This window comes from Chaetura pelagica, unplaced genomic scaffold (assembly GCF_000747805.2).
Source record: "Chaetura pelagica isolate M959 unplaced genomic scaffold, ChaPel_1.0 scaffold101, whole genome shotgun sequence".
NCBI lineage: Eukaryota > Metazoa > Chordata > Aves > Apodiformes > Apodidae > Chaetura > Chaetura pelagica.
Genome location: NW_009952564.1, coordinates 6,881,144 through 6,899,246, shown reverse-complemented (window position 1 = coordinate 6,899,246; position 18,103 = coordinate 6,881,144). Strand labels below are relative to the sequence as shown.

General features: G+C 43.8%; 1 protein-coding gene across 1 annotated transcript in view; it reads right to left on the bottom strand.

Annotated features, from left to right (window-relative positions):
* Nucleotides 1-18,103, bottom strand: part of TBX15 (T-box 15) — a 108,947-nt gene that overhangs the window by 522 nt on the left and 90,322 nt on the right. The window contains exons 7-8 of the mRNA XM_009993418.1: nucleotides 15,930-16,027; nucleotides 3-257 (exon numbers count right to left, since the gene is read on the bottom strand). Coding sequence (XP_009991720.1) covers nucleotides 3-257; nucleotides 15,930-16,027 — 353 coding nt within the window. The remainder of the gene's footprint in view (nucleotides 1-2; nucleotides 258-15,929; nucleotides 16,028-18,103) is intronic.

Here is an 18,103-nt window from a genome sequence, read left to right as displayed (position 1 = left end):
GCCGCTCTGCAGCCGGTTGTAGCCGCTGTCGCTCAGCCCCGGGTAGCTCTGCAGGGCAGCCATGTTGCTCCTGGCACACGGCGGGTAATCAGACAGGTTGAGGTTGCAGAGCTGGCTCTCCCGGCAGCCAACGTTGAAGGTGTTGGGGGCCAGGTGAAAGGCTGGGGGAGAGCAGGATGGAGAGAGGAGGTGAGAGGAAGCAGAGGGCGAGGGGGTCCCCGTGCTGGAGGTGGTCGGGGAGGTGCCTGTGCTGCCTCCTGCAAAACAAAACACATGGGAGGATGTTCAGAGCCTGGGGCCACATCTGCACAGCAAGACGCTCTCATTACAAAACAGCTTAGTTTAATAAAGAAACAAGGGTGGTAAAATGGCCGCTGGAAAACTCAGTCTTTCTTGGCAAGAGCCTCTACTTTATTAATAGCATCTCTTGGTCCTTCCTGCTGCTTTTTTTGTTATGATTTTGGTTTTCAATGGAGATGTTCTTTCCTTTTAAAATAGGAGAGGAAAGCAAGCGTGTCACAGAGCATTCAGAGGCAGTGGGAAAAGCTGTAAGGAAGCACCACTCCATCAGTCAAGAGATCTGCTCTTTCCAGACGTGTTTATCTAGCCCTTTCTTTTTTTTCTTTCTTTTATTTTTATTTTTTTTTTTAAGTCTCATCTCCCTCTCCTGGTCTGCAGGAAGACCCCCAGTCAGTGGGCTGCATGGCTCCACTAAAAACATGCTTTAGCATCCACCTGGGGGGCTTGTGGCGGGAAGTGGCTGAGAGGATATTGAACTTCTGCACTGCTGAGTGTTTTTTTCATGGTGCAGCAGTCCTGATTCAAGCCAGAAGTAACACTAAAATGAAGGGACACAGCTTTGAGATATGGCCTGTTCCACTGAGCACAGAAAGGGGATGTGTCAGGCTTTTCAATCATGTGTTCTAACTGTAAAAGGGATTCCATATGTTGTATCGCTGGTGTTAACAAAATATTGATATATATGCACGTCAGTAGTATCAATGTGTTACACATTATTTATGCCATGAATTCTTTTGCACAGCAGGGATGCTTGTGTATTCTGACCTGGGTAAACAATATTCCAGAACACTACCAAGAACACTAACAAACTGAAAGTGATAGAAAGAAGCTGATGGCACCATTTGGAGCTCAAGAAGACGTTATTTAGGGGCAAGATTCTGAGTTAGAGGGAGCTTCTTGGTCAACCAGGAAAACCAGTTCTGTGCTTAAGGGAGTGCAGTTTTCTGGTATGAAACTTTCTTTTTTCCATTTGAAGTATTTCTTTTGCTTGAGATCCCTTTTCTGCATTAGGGCAACTAACACTGAAGATTCTTGTAAAAGAAGAAAAGAGGTCCTGGTAAAGTGATTTGACAAAGTGATAAGCAGAATCAGAGGAACTAAGAAGACAACTGGTGAGGTGGCATTTTGAACAGGCTAGAAGATGACAGGTGAGAGGCAAAGGGACTGGAACAGAGGGTGTTAGAGTGGGCAGCTGAAATTTAACTAAGGCATAGATTAGACAGTGAGGATCAAAAGTAAGGGACAGCTTTCTTTTACGTCACCTTGTGGAAAAATAAAACAGCAGGATTTTGAGACCAGTCTAGGTCTGCTACAAAATGCAGGAGGAGCTGAATGTATGACTGCTTGATGAAAAGAGAATAGGGGATGCTGATGGTTAAGAGATTCATTAGAAAGACAGGTTCTGTGTCAGTATATGGTGGTGAGAATGTGAGATTATCTCTCTCTACAGGAAGGACACGGAGCTGTTGGAGCAGGTCCAGAGGAGGGCCACAAAGATGACCAGAGGGTTGGAGCACCTCTCCTATGGAGACAGGCTGGGAGAGTTGGGGCTGTTCAGCCTGGAGAAGAGAAGGCTCTGGGGAGACCTTATAGTGGCCTTCCAGTACCTGAAGGGGGCTTATAAGAAAAATGGGGATCAGCTTTTTAGTAGGTCCTGTAGTGATAGGACAATGGGCAATGGTTTAAAATTAAAAGAGGGTAGACTTTGGTTAGACATCAGGAAGAAATTTTTTTACAAAGAGGGTGGTGAACCACTGGAACAGGTGGTGAACCACTGGAACAAAAGAGAGGTGGTAGATGCCCCATTCTTGGAAATATTCAAGGTCAGTTTGGTCGGAGCTCTGAGCAACTTCATCTAGTTGAAGATGTTCCTGCTAATTGCAGGGGAGGTTGGACTAGATAACCTTTATAGGTCCCCTCCCAGTCAAAACATTCTATGGTTCTATGATTCTGTGGTATCTGACTCATTCTAACATATCTAGGGTGAAAGAGAATGGAGCATTAGAGAGAAAATACAATTCTCAGAGATATCTGCATTTAAAAAAAAAATAATAAATTTGAAATCAGAGACAGAAAAGCAGAAAAACAGCTTTGGATAAGCACCAGCTGGAAAGGCTGCAGCTGGCCCAGGCAGCATCAAGCAAATGCATGTTTCTGTGTTGCTAAGTCAAAGCAGTCCTTCCTATTACCTACCATGATGATGAATGCTTATTGCTAAGCCACTGACTCCTTTTGACACTCGTTTAGAAGCATAAAAGATAAGTATTGAGTCCATTAGAATTCATGAGAAAACTTGAAGTTTTAAATGGTATCATAGGCTCTCTATACTCCCTTCTTGACCACACTGAAATGCACTTGCTAGTGCCTTTTTGCTCCAGAGTGTGTGAATTTCTAATTTAGTAAATTTGTTTAAAGGTAGGCTTCCCTGGTTCATTTAAAGTCCCTGACAAACAATCTCTGGCTAATTTTCTTGTGGTAAGTTAAGAAGGTAGCTCCTCCAGCCTTTCTCTTTTTCTGTCACAGGTTGTCAATACTTCAGCCAGATCAGCAGAAGGGAACATCTGCCTCTGCACAAGTAGCTTCATTTCAAAGACTATTATAGCTGAAATTGTTGTTAAAGTGATTTTGAACTGAGGTACACAAATACAGACACACATTTTCCTGTTAGCCCTGCATTAAAGAAGATAACCTCTGACAGAAAGGGCAGGCAGACAGCTGAGTTCATATATCATCACTTAGCTATCAAAGCTTAAAATACAGAGGTCACATAATCACAAAACAAATACAGCACAAAGTGAGATGTATTTAACCCACAGTAATTCCACACTTGATTCTTTACACCACATATTTCATGAACAAGCCTCAGACAGTGACCTACTTGCTGACAGTGTCTGGGTAAAAATAAATATGTCTACTTGTATGAGCATTTAATGATCTGTTTGAAATAAAATAAGTAGAGTAAGTTATTAACTACAATATCTTTATTTCAGTCTTACTTTATCCTATAGTTACCCTTTTAAAACTATGCAGGAGAGGAGCATGCACATCAGTTACCTCAAACATTAGGCTTTAATCATCTGCTAAAGAGTCACAATCAAGTCATACCCCTAGCTGAGGCTTTGTCTCCACAGAGATTAAGCAGGGATCTCTGATGAGCAATTAGAAGATACACTTTAATGGTTCCAAAACTGAAACACTGAATTGTACATTGTAGGTTACCCCAGAAGAGGGACTAAAGTGATTCTGCTCTGAATTATCCCTATTTGCAGGCCAGCACCCTGATGTGACCCCACAGTCATCAGGAAATTATGTTAAGAAGTTTTTTGTCTCTTTCTCTGTAACTTTATAATTATAAGGAGGTGAGAGATCTATCAACAGGAGCAAATGCCTGAGCTGACAATAATCTTTCAAGAATGCTTTGCTGTGAATGCCAACCTTAAGCACAGGACACAGCACAAGTCTGCTGCATAAGAACATAACACAGAAGCCTGAGGTTCCTGATCGTTTGCAGATTAATCTTCACACCTTTAAGTGAAATGGGAAATAAGACAAAGCAAGGTGCATCTCAGCTCACCCTCTTCAGAAGTTAGACAGCTCTGCGCTGCTCTGAACACTATTTCTGATTCACCTTTGCTGGCAGCACTAAGTCTGAGCCAAAAGCAAGCTGGACTTTTGTGCAGTTTTAACTTGGACTGTAGTCGTTACAAAGTCAGCCAAATTCTCCTAGAGATGGCAGAAAGCCCAGTGAGTATATCCACACCATACTACAGTCTCAGATACACAGATGTCTGTGTCATTTTAATGGAAAGCATGGATACAAACCAATCTAGTTAAACTGCACACAAGGCTATGTTTAGGTCTGGTTTAAGTCAAGTGGAACCACACTTAAGAACAAAATGAATCCCTCAATAAATCCCCTCTGTTCCTTTTTTCACCATTTCCCTGGAAATAATTGCCAACACCAACAGCATTTACCAGGAATGTCACAGTGTCTCTCACCTCCACACTTGTCATGATTCTAGAGTGATTAATTACTATTGTGCCCAGTCTTCTGAAGATCATTTCTGGCTCTACATATATCAGTCCCAGGTATGTGCAGGTAGCAAGTCACATTTGTGTAAAATGCATTGTTTGTAACTTCAAACTCCCCACCTTTGCATCTGAACACTGCCCTGCATGGCAGCTGAAAATGTCTGTCCTTGTAATATCCTGACACTATGTCCAGAGCTTAGCCAAGCCCTGGTACCATCCTGAAAGGAGCCTGCTCTCTGTTTGGCCATACAGGTGATAACTAAGCTGACCTTATCAAAGGGGTAGGAGCATTTCTGAAGAGTGGGGTGGATCTAGTGCAAGAAAGGTCAAAAACTACAGACTGAAGCAGCAACTGAAGCAAGAAATCATTGGTAAAGAGGAGAGGTGCAAAAAAAGAAGAATGAAACCATTGTGGAAGACAGGGAAACCCTAAGGAGAGGCTGGGGTGTAAAGGCAGAACTCCTTCCTCATGCCAGCACTCCTTGTCGTGAGCAGCACAGAGAAATGCTGGCTGTAAACCAGTACCAAATACCTGCCCAGAAGGATTAGGGAAGAAACTGCAGCTTCTCATCTGGATACAAATAAGAACTGCCATTAAAATTTCATCTCAAGTAGCTTATGACCTGTCTTCCTTCCTGTCACCTGTGTCTTTCTGAACCTTGGCAACAGTGCTTGCTGTCTCTCTACACATTCCATTAGACCCTTGCTTTTGCTTTTACCTACACTGAGCTTGTTAAGGATTATTTCAGGGTAAACTGCAAGCCCAGACATACCCAGTCCAAGGGTATGACATGCCTTAAAATGAGGGGCTGGAGTATCCTTGAAGCATTTGGCATGCCAGGGTGTCTGAAAGGCAAAGGGAACCTCTTCCACACAGGGCAGGTCACGTAGAGAACTTCCAACACTGCAGTGTAGATGGAAAACACATCTGCCAGCTGCCTGTGTTAGCCAAGGGAGCTTTCTGGCAACAGGGAGACAGGGAGGAGAGCAATAGTGCCAAGGGAGCCTAAAGCATTTGTGCATGGAAAAAATTCTGGGATCTCTCTTATGAATGACACCACTCTAGTCAGCTGACTCAATCTCCTTGATCTGAAAGGTGCACATAAATCACACTTTGGACTAAAACACAGTGTGCTTTCCTTCCTACTGTTTCCAGGCATTGAATGCTACCATCACCTGCAGTGCCTCTGTACAAACCTCTCAGTCCTAGAAGTCCTTCCTTAGTACAGAGGATGAAAGCAAGTGCAAGCGGAAGCTGCAGTCAGCACAAGATATATGAACATGAGGGCCATGCCCTGTGCAATGGTAGAGTCTCATCAGACACCTACAGGCAAGAGCCTTAGAGTAGTTTGGACAACTTGATCACTGCCATTATCTGATCACATCAGCAGCCTACAGCTCTTGGCATGGTTGGGTTCAGACAGTGATGACACTATATCATTAAGAACAAATGTGGCTGAGGGGCCTCAGAGCTTGTGCCTTGACTTTCCAGGAAGGATGGGAACCACAAGCTGATTTGTCTTGAGATTTTACATTTTTATGTGTCAGTCAGCACAAAGTTTGAGTGCAAACAGCTCTTAAGCAGCTCAGCCCACTGCCACCTACAAGCTAGTTTAGCTTATCATGGCCACAGATACGGGCTGTAGGTTCAGCATGTCCAGCCTATGGACTGTGCTCAGCACAGCAGGGCAGTGCCTGGCCCACAGCCTCAGCCCAGCCATCTGGTCCCACCTTCAGAGTTGAGCAGGACCTAGCCTGAAGGCCAGATGCTTGGCAGTGATCAGTGCACAGCCTTGCTGATTGGTCTCCTGGAGGAGCTACATGCCCAACACATCAGCATTTGCACTGTGGGACAGGCATGTGTCCAAGCACACGAGGCTGCAGGAAAGAGGGGCTGTGGCCACTAGTCACTCATTTAGCTAGCAGCTCTCCTCCTGGCACTTTGCTTGAGCTAATAAGCCCTCCTGAGAGGCAGTTTATATTCACTTGGGCACAAAGCCATGCTAATGCAGCTCTCCAGCTTTCCAAATGGAGCTGGCTGGGAGTTGGCATGTGTCTGGTCAGCATGGACCACAGACAGATGAGCCTGTCCACGCAGACATACTCTGAGTCATTCTTGAAAAGTCTAATACTTTTAAAATGCTCTACAGACATGTACACATATGCAAAGGGGTTTTCTAAAGCATGGGAGAGACCAATCCTTCCCAATGTTTTGCAATATTCTACCCTTGGACACAACAGGGAATAACAGTGACACCAAGCATGCAGAGAAACAAAACTGAACAAAAAGACAAAATCCCTTTCTTACACTTGCACATGCATGCACCCTAAGGATGGCTTAAGAATCTTACTCCATGTCTTCCAAGTTACTGTACCTTCGGTCACAGAGCAAAAATTAAGTGCTTACCCAAAGGTGGAAATCTGAGCTGGTTATGAAGGAGTGTTTGTGCAGATTGCCATGTGATCTGACTAGTAGATTATGAGGCCAGAGAGTGCTACAGTAATCATCTGATCTCATGTCTTTCAGAGCCAGGCCTTGCACAAACCTGGATTCATTCCTGCACTCAAGGAGCATGTGCCCCAGTCCTGCTCGATGCCTCCTTGCATCCACAGGCATCTAAATGCCATAAAATCTGGAGTCCCTCCTGCCCTCACAAATCATGACAGCTTTTGTCTTACAAGTATAACTGACAGCCTGAGGTCTCACTTCCTATGCTTAATTTTCAAAAACTCAAACCTACAACCTTCAGAAGGATTGAAAGGTTCTTAATCACATCCTTCTTGTGCCACCACTACGCATCTCAGTTCCTTCTTCACCACCTTGGAAAACTAAACAGCTTTGCTGCCTCTTCCTTGTCTTCTCAACAAGTAAGGGAAGGGACATCTGGTCTGTGATGTGCTGGACTCTTTCTTTGTTCTTTCCCATGTCTAGGAATGAAAATGTCCCTTTTTCAGGGGAATGAGAGCCATTTCTGCCCTCATAGAGTGTAGCTGCCTGTTTTCTCTCTAGATCCCTGGCCTAATTATCAAATTATTAATCTGCTGATAAAATCTTTAAAAGGCCCAAATGAAACCAGAAGTCTACCTCATGCCAAGCTCCTGTGTTTGTAGGGGAAACTTAAAGAGAGCTTTGTAGTTCTTTGAGATACAAGTCAGAGCACAAAAAGGATGGCTACAGCAGCAGATATACGGGGGAAAGCATATACTATATGGTACAAAAACAAGGAATTAAAGGAGATTTTATTTAAGGTTAGTAAATTACAGAGAAGAATCACTTTTATAAGCTTGCCTCAAATTAGAGGAATCACTGGGTTTAATGGTAAATCTTGAACAACTCAGAATAACACTTCTCTTTAGCTCTTACAGATTTCTGCAACATAGAGAAGTCAGAAAGTTAGAGGTAAAACTTGCCTCAGTCATCCTCCAAGATAAAATATTTTAAAGACATAGTTGTAAATAAACAATCCATGTGTCTAATGTGGACAAAAAGTGCAATCTGGGACATCTGATTTCCCTTCCCATCTATATGCAGAGCACCAAGAAAGCTTTACCAAAAGTCAGACAATATCCCCTTGTCAGTTCCCCTAGGCTGTTGTTAATACAAGGGCTTCTGCTCCTCATATAAACACATGGGATTCTTGGGCCAACTCCACAAAGTACCAGAAGAATGTCCTGTTGGACATGACTTTCTGTCCTGCCTGCAGGCAGATGTAACGTGGCGCACATGGTACTTCTGTGAGATGCACCTCAGCTCTTACAAAAATGTCTCATTTCCTTTCTTTAAATATAGGCAGATCAAATCAAGTCAGGCTTGGAGAATGATGAGCACCCTACTTTAGTAGAGAAATTTGCTTATAATTTATAATTATGCACTGTTCTTTACATTTACAACCATTGGCTGGGCACAGACAATGACAATGGGGTCATATAATGAAAGCTACCCCAGGGGATGTCACTGAATGAAAACAGGACGCAGAAAAGCACTCCTTGTGGCACAAATCCTTCAGAAAGCCACAACAGAAGTGCTGCAACTTTTCATCTGAGATGACCTAAAATCATGGTGATTTCTTTCAAAAGAAGCATGGTCAGCAGCTCAAGAGAGGTGATTCTCTCCGTCTACTCTGCTCTCATGAGACCCCATCTGGAGTACTGTGTCTAATTCTGGAGCCCCCAACACAAGAAGGACATGGAGCTCCTGAAGAGAGTCCAGAGGAGGACCAAGAAGATTACAAGAGGGCTGGAACCCCTCTCCTATGAAGACAGGCTGAGAGAGTTGGGTTATGAGAAGACTCCAGGTAGACCTTATTGCATCCTTCCAGTACCTGAAGGGGCCTGAAGGAAAGCAGGGGAGAGACTTTTTATTAAGGCCATGTAGTGACAGAATAAGGGATAATGGCTATAAACTGGAAGAGGATATATTTAAACTAGACATTAGGAAGAAGTTCTTCACTGTGAGGGTGGTAAGACACTGGAAGAAGCTGCCCAGGGAAGCTGTAAATGCTCCATCCCTGGAAGTGTACAAGGACAGACTGGACAGGACTTTGAGCAACCTAACGTAGTGGGAGGTGTTTCTGCCCATGCAGGAGGGTTGGATCTAGATGATCTTTAATGTTCCCTTCCAACCTAAACAATTCTATGATTCTATAATTATTTCGTGACAACAAAAGCAAACTGAATTGCAACCCTCTCCTGCCATTCTTGATGGACACTGCTTTGGGCCAACACAGGCCCTGGAAGCTCCAGCATATTAAATGATAAAAACATGCAATAAACAAATAGAAAACCCCAGAGGCTCTGTGGTTCAAAATTTCTGAACTGTGGAATAAAGTCTCAGTATCATGGCAAGCTCAAAGCACACACCACTTTCTATTCATGGCAAAATAATGTTCCACTCGGGGGAAAATTGTGCAAATCTTCCAAATATGATTGTCCCCTTCCATTCATTCATGTGAAATATGATCACTACCCATGATATAACAAAGATTTAGGCTTCAGTAATTACACTTCAGGATAAACATCTCCTTGGAGTAACAGAGTGCTTCAGGCTTCTTTCAGGTCATCAGGGAGCAGCGTAGACTTCGACTCTTAGACCCTCATGTCAAATTCAGGAGGGTATTTTAACTTTTCGCTGTGAAAGATGAGACCTTGAAGCCCCAGAAACACTCCTTCCCTAAAGAAAAACTGCTGCAGCTCAACCAAGAAGAAGCTGGAACAGTGTGTTCCCTGTTGCTTCGTTTAGATGAGGCAATCTACTAGCCATTTGAAGTATGCAGCAGAAAGCAGCTCTTGATCCCAATAACTCTGGCAACAACTGCTCTGTTTCAAATCTCCTCTTCAAGGTCAAAAGAATCAAGAACATAATTGAGACCAAACCCAGATATCTGACCTCTGCCAATAGCCTAGACCGTTCACAATTGATTTAGAAATGAAAGCAGCATCCAGATCATCCTGGTGACATGACTGAGAGAATCAATGGCTGCTGTCAGGAGACAAGTGGCCAAGCAGCCACTTGTTGTTCAGCCTTCTTTGATATCAGTAGCTCTGCTCTTTTGGAGGTGCTATTTTGGGAATCTGGGATCTCAGATAAAGCCAAAAGGATCTTAACAGTTATTTGCTTCTTTCTGCCTCAAGGTGCCTCTGATGCCTTCAGATCAAGTTCTGAAGGGCTCAGTCTTGTCTCTATTTGACACTAATACGTATTGTGCATTCAATCAGGGCAGCTCTCTGAGCACCACACCCGACTTGGAGAAGAGCGTACCAAAAGAAGAAATGAGTAGCAAGCAGAACAGACAAACTTCGTCAAGACTGAGGTGATGTCTGCCCAAAAAGGGTAACATTTACAGACAGAGAAGCTGGAAAAACAGTAACACTTCAGCTCAGGGTATCCATCTCCCATCTCCTGAAACATCGTGCAGCCTTAGGGTCTGTCTGGACTCACTACTACTACTACAATAAAACATTATTCCTTTGCAGCAGTAAAAGGGGAGCCTTTTGTGCATAGCCTTGCTGACACAAGACTCAAGTGCTACACTGTCCCCTCTCAGAGGAAGACAGGAGAAACTGTACTCCATCAACAGCCTGCATATGCATGCTGCTCTACAGATAGAAGCACTTCTGCTGCTACCAGAGGTACCTGCTGAGAGCAAAGATAGCAACAGAGGTCTTACCCGGGAGAAGCACATCCCCTCTTTGCCACCAAAAGCTTGAAGTTTGTCTAAAACAGCACCAGAGGCACATTAACAAAGACTCCCTAATAGGTGGCCTCTCTACCTCAGGTATCCAGTGCAAGATCAATGGATGTGCTCAAGTTGAATGAAAATGGGTTAGATCTCCTGAAAGCAATTGGTAGAGTCTTCAGCAAAGGAGCTTATTAAAGCAAATAAACCCCACTTGAAAGGAAAGCTGTCTTGAGAACTCACCAGTCCAAGCTAAGGTATTTGGCTCTTCGAGCCTTGGTGTGCACGTATCAAAACAGTAATTTAATGGTGAAGTAAAAATGTATGTGCTGCAAACCTGCCAACACACCACATCGTGTGACTGCTCATAGTGGTCCTGAAATTCTGCTTAGGAGTAAATTCTTTTTACCAGCTGCTATGGTACCTTCACTTCTATTTCTTGCCTAAGTCATCAGCTTTTATAGAAAGGATCAGATACTGATCACTATTCTGGCATTGTCACAGTGCCTTTCTAGCCTTTATGTTCTGGTAAAACTTACAGTCACTGATAGCAATCTGCTCATCTCAATAATTTGTGGGAAACTGTATCTCACCCAGGAGCCACTAATGGCTCTTTTTACTCTTGGAAAGTGACACAATCCAGAGTTACTGGAACTCATTCTCTCTTCCCCTCACCCCCCTTCTTTCTTTTTTTTCTTTTTTTTTAATGTTCCCTGTTAAAATCAAGAAACTGAGCCACACACTTTTAATAATGAGAATCTGGAAGAGGTTCAATCTGAATTTTGAAAATCTATCCCAATTAAAGATTTTAATAGATTCTTGGCTTTCCCCACATCTCAGTGCCACGTGCATCCAATAATCCCAAACCCCCTTTTCCCTATAATAAGGAGATTGCAAAGCCAGTGACGTCATTCTCCAGAAGGTCAGCCTCTCCTGGACTGTCGTTTTCTGAACATACTTGAGGAAGCTTTTGCTCAAGGGGACTTTCTTTTTCAAACTGGCTGTAGATCTGCTGTGATTGTGTCAAACACAGTGCTTGCCCTTGTGAAGCTGAGATGACTTTTGGATTGTGTTCTCTAAAAAACAGGTTTTGCATTCAGGTCAGAGGGTTTCACTGACAGAAAAGGTATGTTCTTCTCCTTGGTAGGGCAACATGGTGACCCCTCAAGTCACAGACCTGCAGAGACTTACTGATGCACGTCCCTTCGATGGCAACATGTGCAACTAAAGCTCATGGACTGCTAGCATCAGCCACACCAGACATCTGTGTGACTGGTCATGCTGTCAGGCTCTCCAGTTTGTGTGGCAGCTGAAACCTATCATTATGTAGATTAGAAAGTTATTTAATCCCTGTATGAAACAGCTGCATCCAGTGTACTGAGTATCAGTTCAGTATGTCACTGTGGCCCTTGCTCATCATACATCTTGGGCCAAACAAGTGAGCAAAGCACCAGGATACATGTTGAATGGGAGAAAGGATAATGTGGAAAAAATTATAATACCTCTAGATAATTGTATCATGTGGGAGCATCTGGAATACTCTGTGCAGAGTTGCTTTTAAAGCAATGATTAAGGACCTGGAAAACTTCCCACTTGAAGACAAAATAAATGACTGGCACTGTTCACTGGGAGAAGCACAGGAGAGAGACATAAAAACCTGTAAAAAACCATTAACTGTATGAAGAAGGTGGATGAGGGGGAATTTCTGTTCTCCTTATCTGAGAACATCCCACAAAAAGGGATGAATATTCAATTAGATTAGAAAAATCAGAGCCACCATAATGAAGTGTGTTCCACGCAGTTGTCATAAAAACATGGAAATCACAGACACAAGAGTCTATCAAGGATGGGTAACACAAAGACACCCCATTTTCTTGTCTTCGCAAGATATCATAGGCTGTAAAGATTCTGTATTTAATCCTCTTTTTTATTAACTATGCAAACTGAGCTTTCATTCTTAGGCATCTTCTCCAACAAATCATTCTACCTTTTATTTCCTGAATCCTCTTCAATCTCTGTCCCTTAAAAATACATAAAGAGGAACAGTATATTGTAAGGTCAGTTTTCAGCTAGGAAATTGTCTCCCCACTGCTTACCACTCTTTTTTTTCCTACACCAGAAATTTCATGTCCTTTCCTATCACAGTAAAACTTACACTGTCCCTTGCATGTGCAGTGGCTTATCCACTGAGACCTCCAAGCTCTTATCAGTGCCAATACTTTCTACCACACTTGGTGGCTCTGTATGTCCTATGTTTTGTTACTAGACACATGATATTGCATCTGCCTGAACTAAAAGCCATGCTTTGTCTGAATGCACACAGATTACCAAGCAATCTCTATTGCTCTTCACATCTTTGCCCCATTATTACTGTCCACTCTGCAGTCTTTATGAGATTTGTACCTTTTAGCAACACCACTGTTTCTTTTAGTTCTGGATAAATGAGTACTGGAGCCTGCACAGCAACACTGTGACTGTGCTTAATGGATGGTGTTTTCATATTTATCATGTCAGCTTTGAGATCAGTCTATTTATTTTTTAATATATGCTAATGCCAACTTTTCCAAGCTGGCATACATGACAATGAGTTACACACTCTCCAAAAATCTCTCTCACCTATTCAGTTACTTCTATCAGTAAAATCTCTAACTTAAACAAATAATTCAGTTTGACTTTTTTTTGTTTGTTTGTTTGACAAATCTGCTTTGGAAAAGGCAGGTAACACCTTTATTTCATGAGAAAATTATCAAGTGACAAAAGAAGAGCTAAGAATCCATAGCAATCCATAGCACACAAAAATCCAGCTGGAAAGCAGCAAAGGCATCATATTGATGCTGCTGAAGTCTCAAATTTCTGCACAACAAAGCATCATTTTTTCCACCACAGTAATGGGGACTCATCTCTCATCTCATTCAAAGCTGAATTTCACAGTTCCTTCAGGTGATCTGTTCTAGCACTTTTATAGATTTCATATAACTGGAGCCTATGGTTTTTTTCCTACCCACCACAGGCAGCATCTTATTTCAGTGCTATTATGTACTGTCTCCCTCATTACTAGGCTGAACGACCATAACTTGCTCCTCATTGATGAAGTTTTTTCCTCAGCATGTGTCTGGTTTTGCTGCTTTCATCTTGTCTCTCTGCAGGAAGTATGAAGTCCTCTCAGGCTGCAGAGTACACTTCTAGTCCCAAAAGTCTCCTGCAGCCACAGTGCATTTTCCCAACAATTCAAAGGACAAAATGGAGGCTTGCAAATCCTCAAGTGTTTATTGTCACTGGTTCAGTTGCCAATCTGGAGTCAAACCTTGACAAAATGCCATATATCCACCCAGCTTTGGAGACAATAGCATGATCTAGAATTAAACTGTCTGTTAATTAAAATACTACTCTGGAAACTTCTAATTCTTAAATATGCAGGGTATGAGAAAACAGCATGAAGCTGAAGCTTCAGGTGGGAGAGAGGAGTCAAGTTCCAGGGAAGTCTCTTACACAAAAAGACTGGCTAAGGCTCAGAGGAGCCGAGATGCAACAGCTTACACTGAAGTCAGCTGTTAAACAGCAGTGATTTATTCACTTGTCACACAGTTCATGTGCTTGAAAGCAAGTACAGGAAGAGGTATGGGCACTGTACATCCTGGTTATCTTGGGTTTGGAGGGAGGAATCACACGTGGCTTGAAGCCACCTCAGCATTTGTTGTGTTTTCTGCCAACAATTCCATGGTCTTTAGACCAGAATATTTGTGCTTGCCCTTGGGGGCTTTCTCAGATGCCAGAAATTAGAATAAACTGTGTTTGCCCCTTGGTTTTGCATGTATCAGTGAGTCCAGGGTCAGCTTCTCACAGCAACCACTGGAGAGGTGAGCAGTATGATGGAGGAAATATTTCTAGTTTATTACCTTGAAGTCGTTTGCGTGGCTAAATGCAGAGCTCAAGAGCACTGCTTTGTAGTGAGTTTTAAGTTTTGAGACCAACCTGCAGATAAAACGTTAGTTAAGGGCTGTCCTAAACCTAGAGGTCTGTGGTGCAGTGGTGGTGGTCTGCACTGAGCAGGCTGGTCACAGGGTACTGGCTTGCTTCCTGGTTTTTCAGCTGCCAAACTATATTAAAACAAGCTAAAAATACATGAAATATTTTCCTTTCCTAATATTACTTTACCACGTAAGCAGTAGCTGGAGTTGCCACCAGGATGTTATCTGATAACCAGTGGGAGGGGAGGTGTGCAAGCCCGAAGAGGGTCTGAGGCAGAGGAGGGAGGCTGCAGCAGCAGCCATGACCAGGAGAAGAGGCTGTTAAGTTTCTATTTAGGTGAGTGATGAAAATGTTTCTGAATCCCTGTTTTAACCCATCTCTGACTGCACACCTCACTGCGAGTGCTCCTCCACACATGCCCCTGAGCATGTGCAGAGCTCCTCCTGCCCTGTGATGGGCAGCCCCAGCTGCTGCTCTCCCTCTGGAGGAGACCACACCATCCCCAGATCGATTTGAGGTCTACAGGGAAGTCTTGGGGTGATGTCAAGCTCAAAGGTGAGAGGCTGGAGAATCTGCAACACAGGGCCTGAGTTTGGTTTTGGTTGTTTAACCTCACAGATGTCACATTTGCACACAACTTTGAGTTGTTTCTTTTCTTGCGTTTATATTGGGGGAAAAAAACCAACCAAACAAAAAAACAAAACCAAACAAATAAACAAAAAAGCCAAACAAACAAAAATAAAAGATATCAGGTTGCCCTGGTAGCTCTCTTCCCAGTGATCACTGTGTTTTTAACTAGAAATAGCTGCAATGAAGTAAATAGGGAAGTCCTATTGGTGCAAAAAAAAATAGTAACACAGCCTGAAACTGGAGATGAAAGCCCTACTTAACAAATGAGAGATGTAAAGGGCAGAAGCTATGAAAAGACACAGCATGAACACGCGGAAAACACTTGGCCTACCCAATAATTCTTCCCAGCCTCCTACTAACAGAAAATCTCTCCGGCAAGGCCACCAGGTTTTGAAAGAGACACAGCATGATCCTGGAGAGAGGCACATTTCTGGTCTCCTAAAGCTTCCAGAGGACGCACACCCCTCCCCCTTCTATTGCCACACAAATGGCAGACACTAAGTGGAAACAGGGAACAACGTGTCTGACATGCTAGAGTCTTTCCTCTGTCTCTCTGTGCTCTCTGCACACTTAAACCATGCTGTGTACTTGGGCTGGTTCTCCCAACCCTGCACTCCTTTCTGGTCCTCCTTCTAGCTCTTAGGTGCACTGGGAACCCCAGAAAGATGGACTGGTTGCACTGCACCTCTGCTGGGTGTCCTTCCACAGCAGTGAAGAGCTCAACAAGCTACGTGAACCACAGCAGAGCAGGGTGCATGGCTGCTCTTACACCCTCTGCTATTGCTCTTTCTGCAGCTCTTTGCGCGGCCGTTGTACACTCACCTTGCTGCTTCTGCATGGTAGTGAAGTCTTCAAAGGTGAGGGTGCGCACGGGGGGCCTCCAGAAGGCATAGGTCTCCATGATGGCCTCCAGCCCTGTCCTGTGCAAGGAAAATAAAACAAGGAGAGAGGAATGTCAGTCAGCTGGCAAGGGTATTAGCACTGGGGGAAGAGGGCTCTGACCTCGCTTGACAGGCTGCCAGCAGCCACCTAAAGGTCACCTTGGCATCTGTGAATTCCTCAAGCAAGCCTTCCTGCACAGGTACTAGCCACTGGAGTAAAGGGACCAGCCCAGGAGTTCAGAAGCTATTAACAATCTTCCAGAACCTTTCTCTCTCTCTCTTTTTTTTTCTTCTTTTTTTTTTTTTTTTTTTGGTTTGGTTTGGTTTTGTTCCTTAACAAGGATCCAAAACTTTCTGTCTGTTTTGCAGGGCACACATGACCATCAGCTCCTCCACGCCTGCTTTGCAGAAGAGCAGGCTTCCACACTTTGTGGATTCACTGTGATGCAAACAAGGGGGGTCTGGGATTCAGCCTTCAGAATCAGAGAGATTTTGTGAATTGCCTTTCTCCCCCTCCTAATTCTGGACACTGCTTTGAAGTGCTACGGGAAGCCATCCAAAAGGGAATCTCCTTGGGTTTGGACTTCAACTAGAAATGCCTAAGATGTTTTTTTACAAAAGATAAGTCACATCTCTGCTTTGGGCTCCTAACTCACCACAAAGACAGTACCAAAGAGAAAAAGCTGGAAACCAAGTGAGAACTTTTCCTCTGGAAAGGCCAGGGTCTCAGATTTGTTCTTATTTTCACCACAGACTGCTAGCCCTGATGAAAGTCTCTCAGTGAGGAGACAGTGCACTGTCATGAAAAGACCCCCATGCTCTTTATGACACAATCCCCTGGAGTTTCTTCCCAGGAAGGGCTCTCCTCTGTGGAACCTGCATATTGCTATGTTCCCCATTCCTTGCCTTCCCCTGCCTCTTTTCCAGCAGCAGGTTATAGCCCTCGCACTGACCAAACACGACTCCAGATTCTTCGTCTGATGTGAGAACATATCCCCTTTCAATGCAAAAGGCTCTAACATCCCCAGAGCCTCTCATCAGATGTTGAGCTGATACTGGAGCTGCCTTTTGCTTCTGAAAATGTCTTTCTGCACGTGCCTCCACTCACTCAGTTAACTTTCCAAAGTCTCCCCGGAAGCTCGGATGCTTTAAATACATTGGAGTTGGCAAACCAAACTCTGTATTTTAAGAGGAGGTTTAGAAGAGAGGTTGTTGCATGGTGTTTATTAGCTGCTAAGCTGTTAGAAGTAGAAACAGAAGACATCTCTGCATAGCAGTCTCACACTAGTGCTGAGCACATTACAACAAAACTATTTGGTTAATACACTGGCCTCTGCCAGCTCATGGAGCTCAAAGACAACAAGGCAGAGCAGAATGTGAACCCATCTGCTGAGCTGGGCTCTGTGTACAAAACCAACTCTTCCACTACTGGTTCCACTCCCAGGATTTCCTCCTCTCACCTCTGTGAGAAAGCTACACATGGTCAGACTCCATCTGCTCTTCAGCACACGCAGTCGGGCAGAGAATGGTACATTTTTGCAGCCTTATAAATGAACCTCAGCCCAAAAACTGAGGGAGGACCTTCTACTGCCACATATCCAGGGGGCACAGAATGACCTGAGCAAGTCACAGGGCAACAAGGACTACTGTTGAAAGGACTTGTCTTGATGATTAAAACCAACTAATACTTCCAGACACGCAGATTGAAAGTTCCAGCTGTGCTGATCCAGTTGCTCTGTGTCTACCACCAGGATTACACAAGGAAGGAGGGAGGCCAGCTCACTAAAACCTGTGTTCTCCCAGTCTAGTTCAGTCATTAGGTACCCTCACACATAACCTCCCTCTGCACCAGCTTCTGACTTCTAGTTCTGCTTTCGTGACTCCCTTCCAGTAAAATCCAACCCTTAACAGGAGGTGGCTCAGGGAAACAGTGAAGGGGGGCTAAAGTTATTACCCCTGCCTCTGCCTGGAGCCTGCATCATTCTCAGCTCAGCTTGACTCAGTTTCTAGCTTTCTGTCTACCACTTTCCCCTGCAGCAATACAGTTCTTGCAAGTACTTGTAAAAGAAAATGCAAAAAGAGAATAGTCAGGAGATAACAAAACGAAAGAGAAAA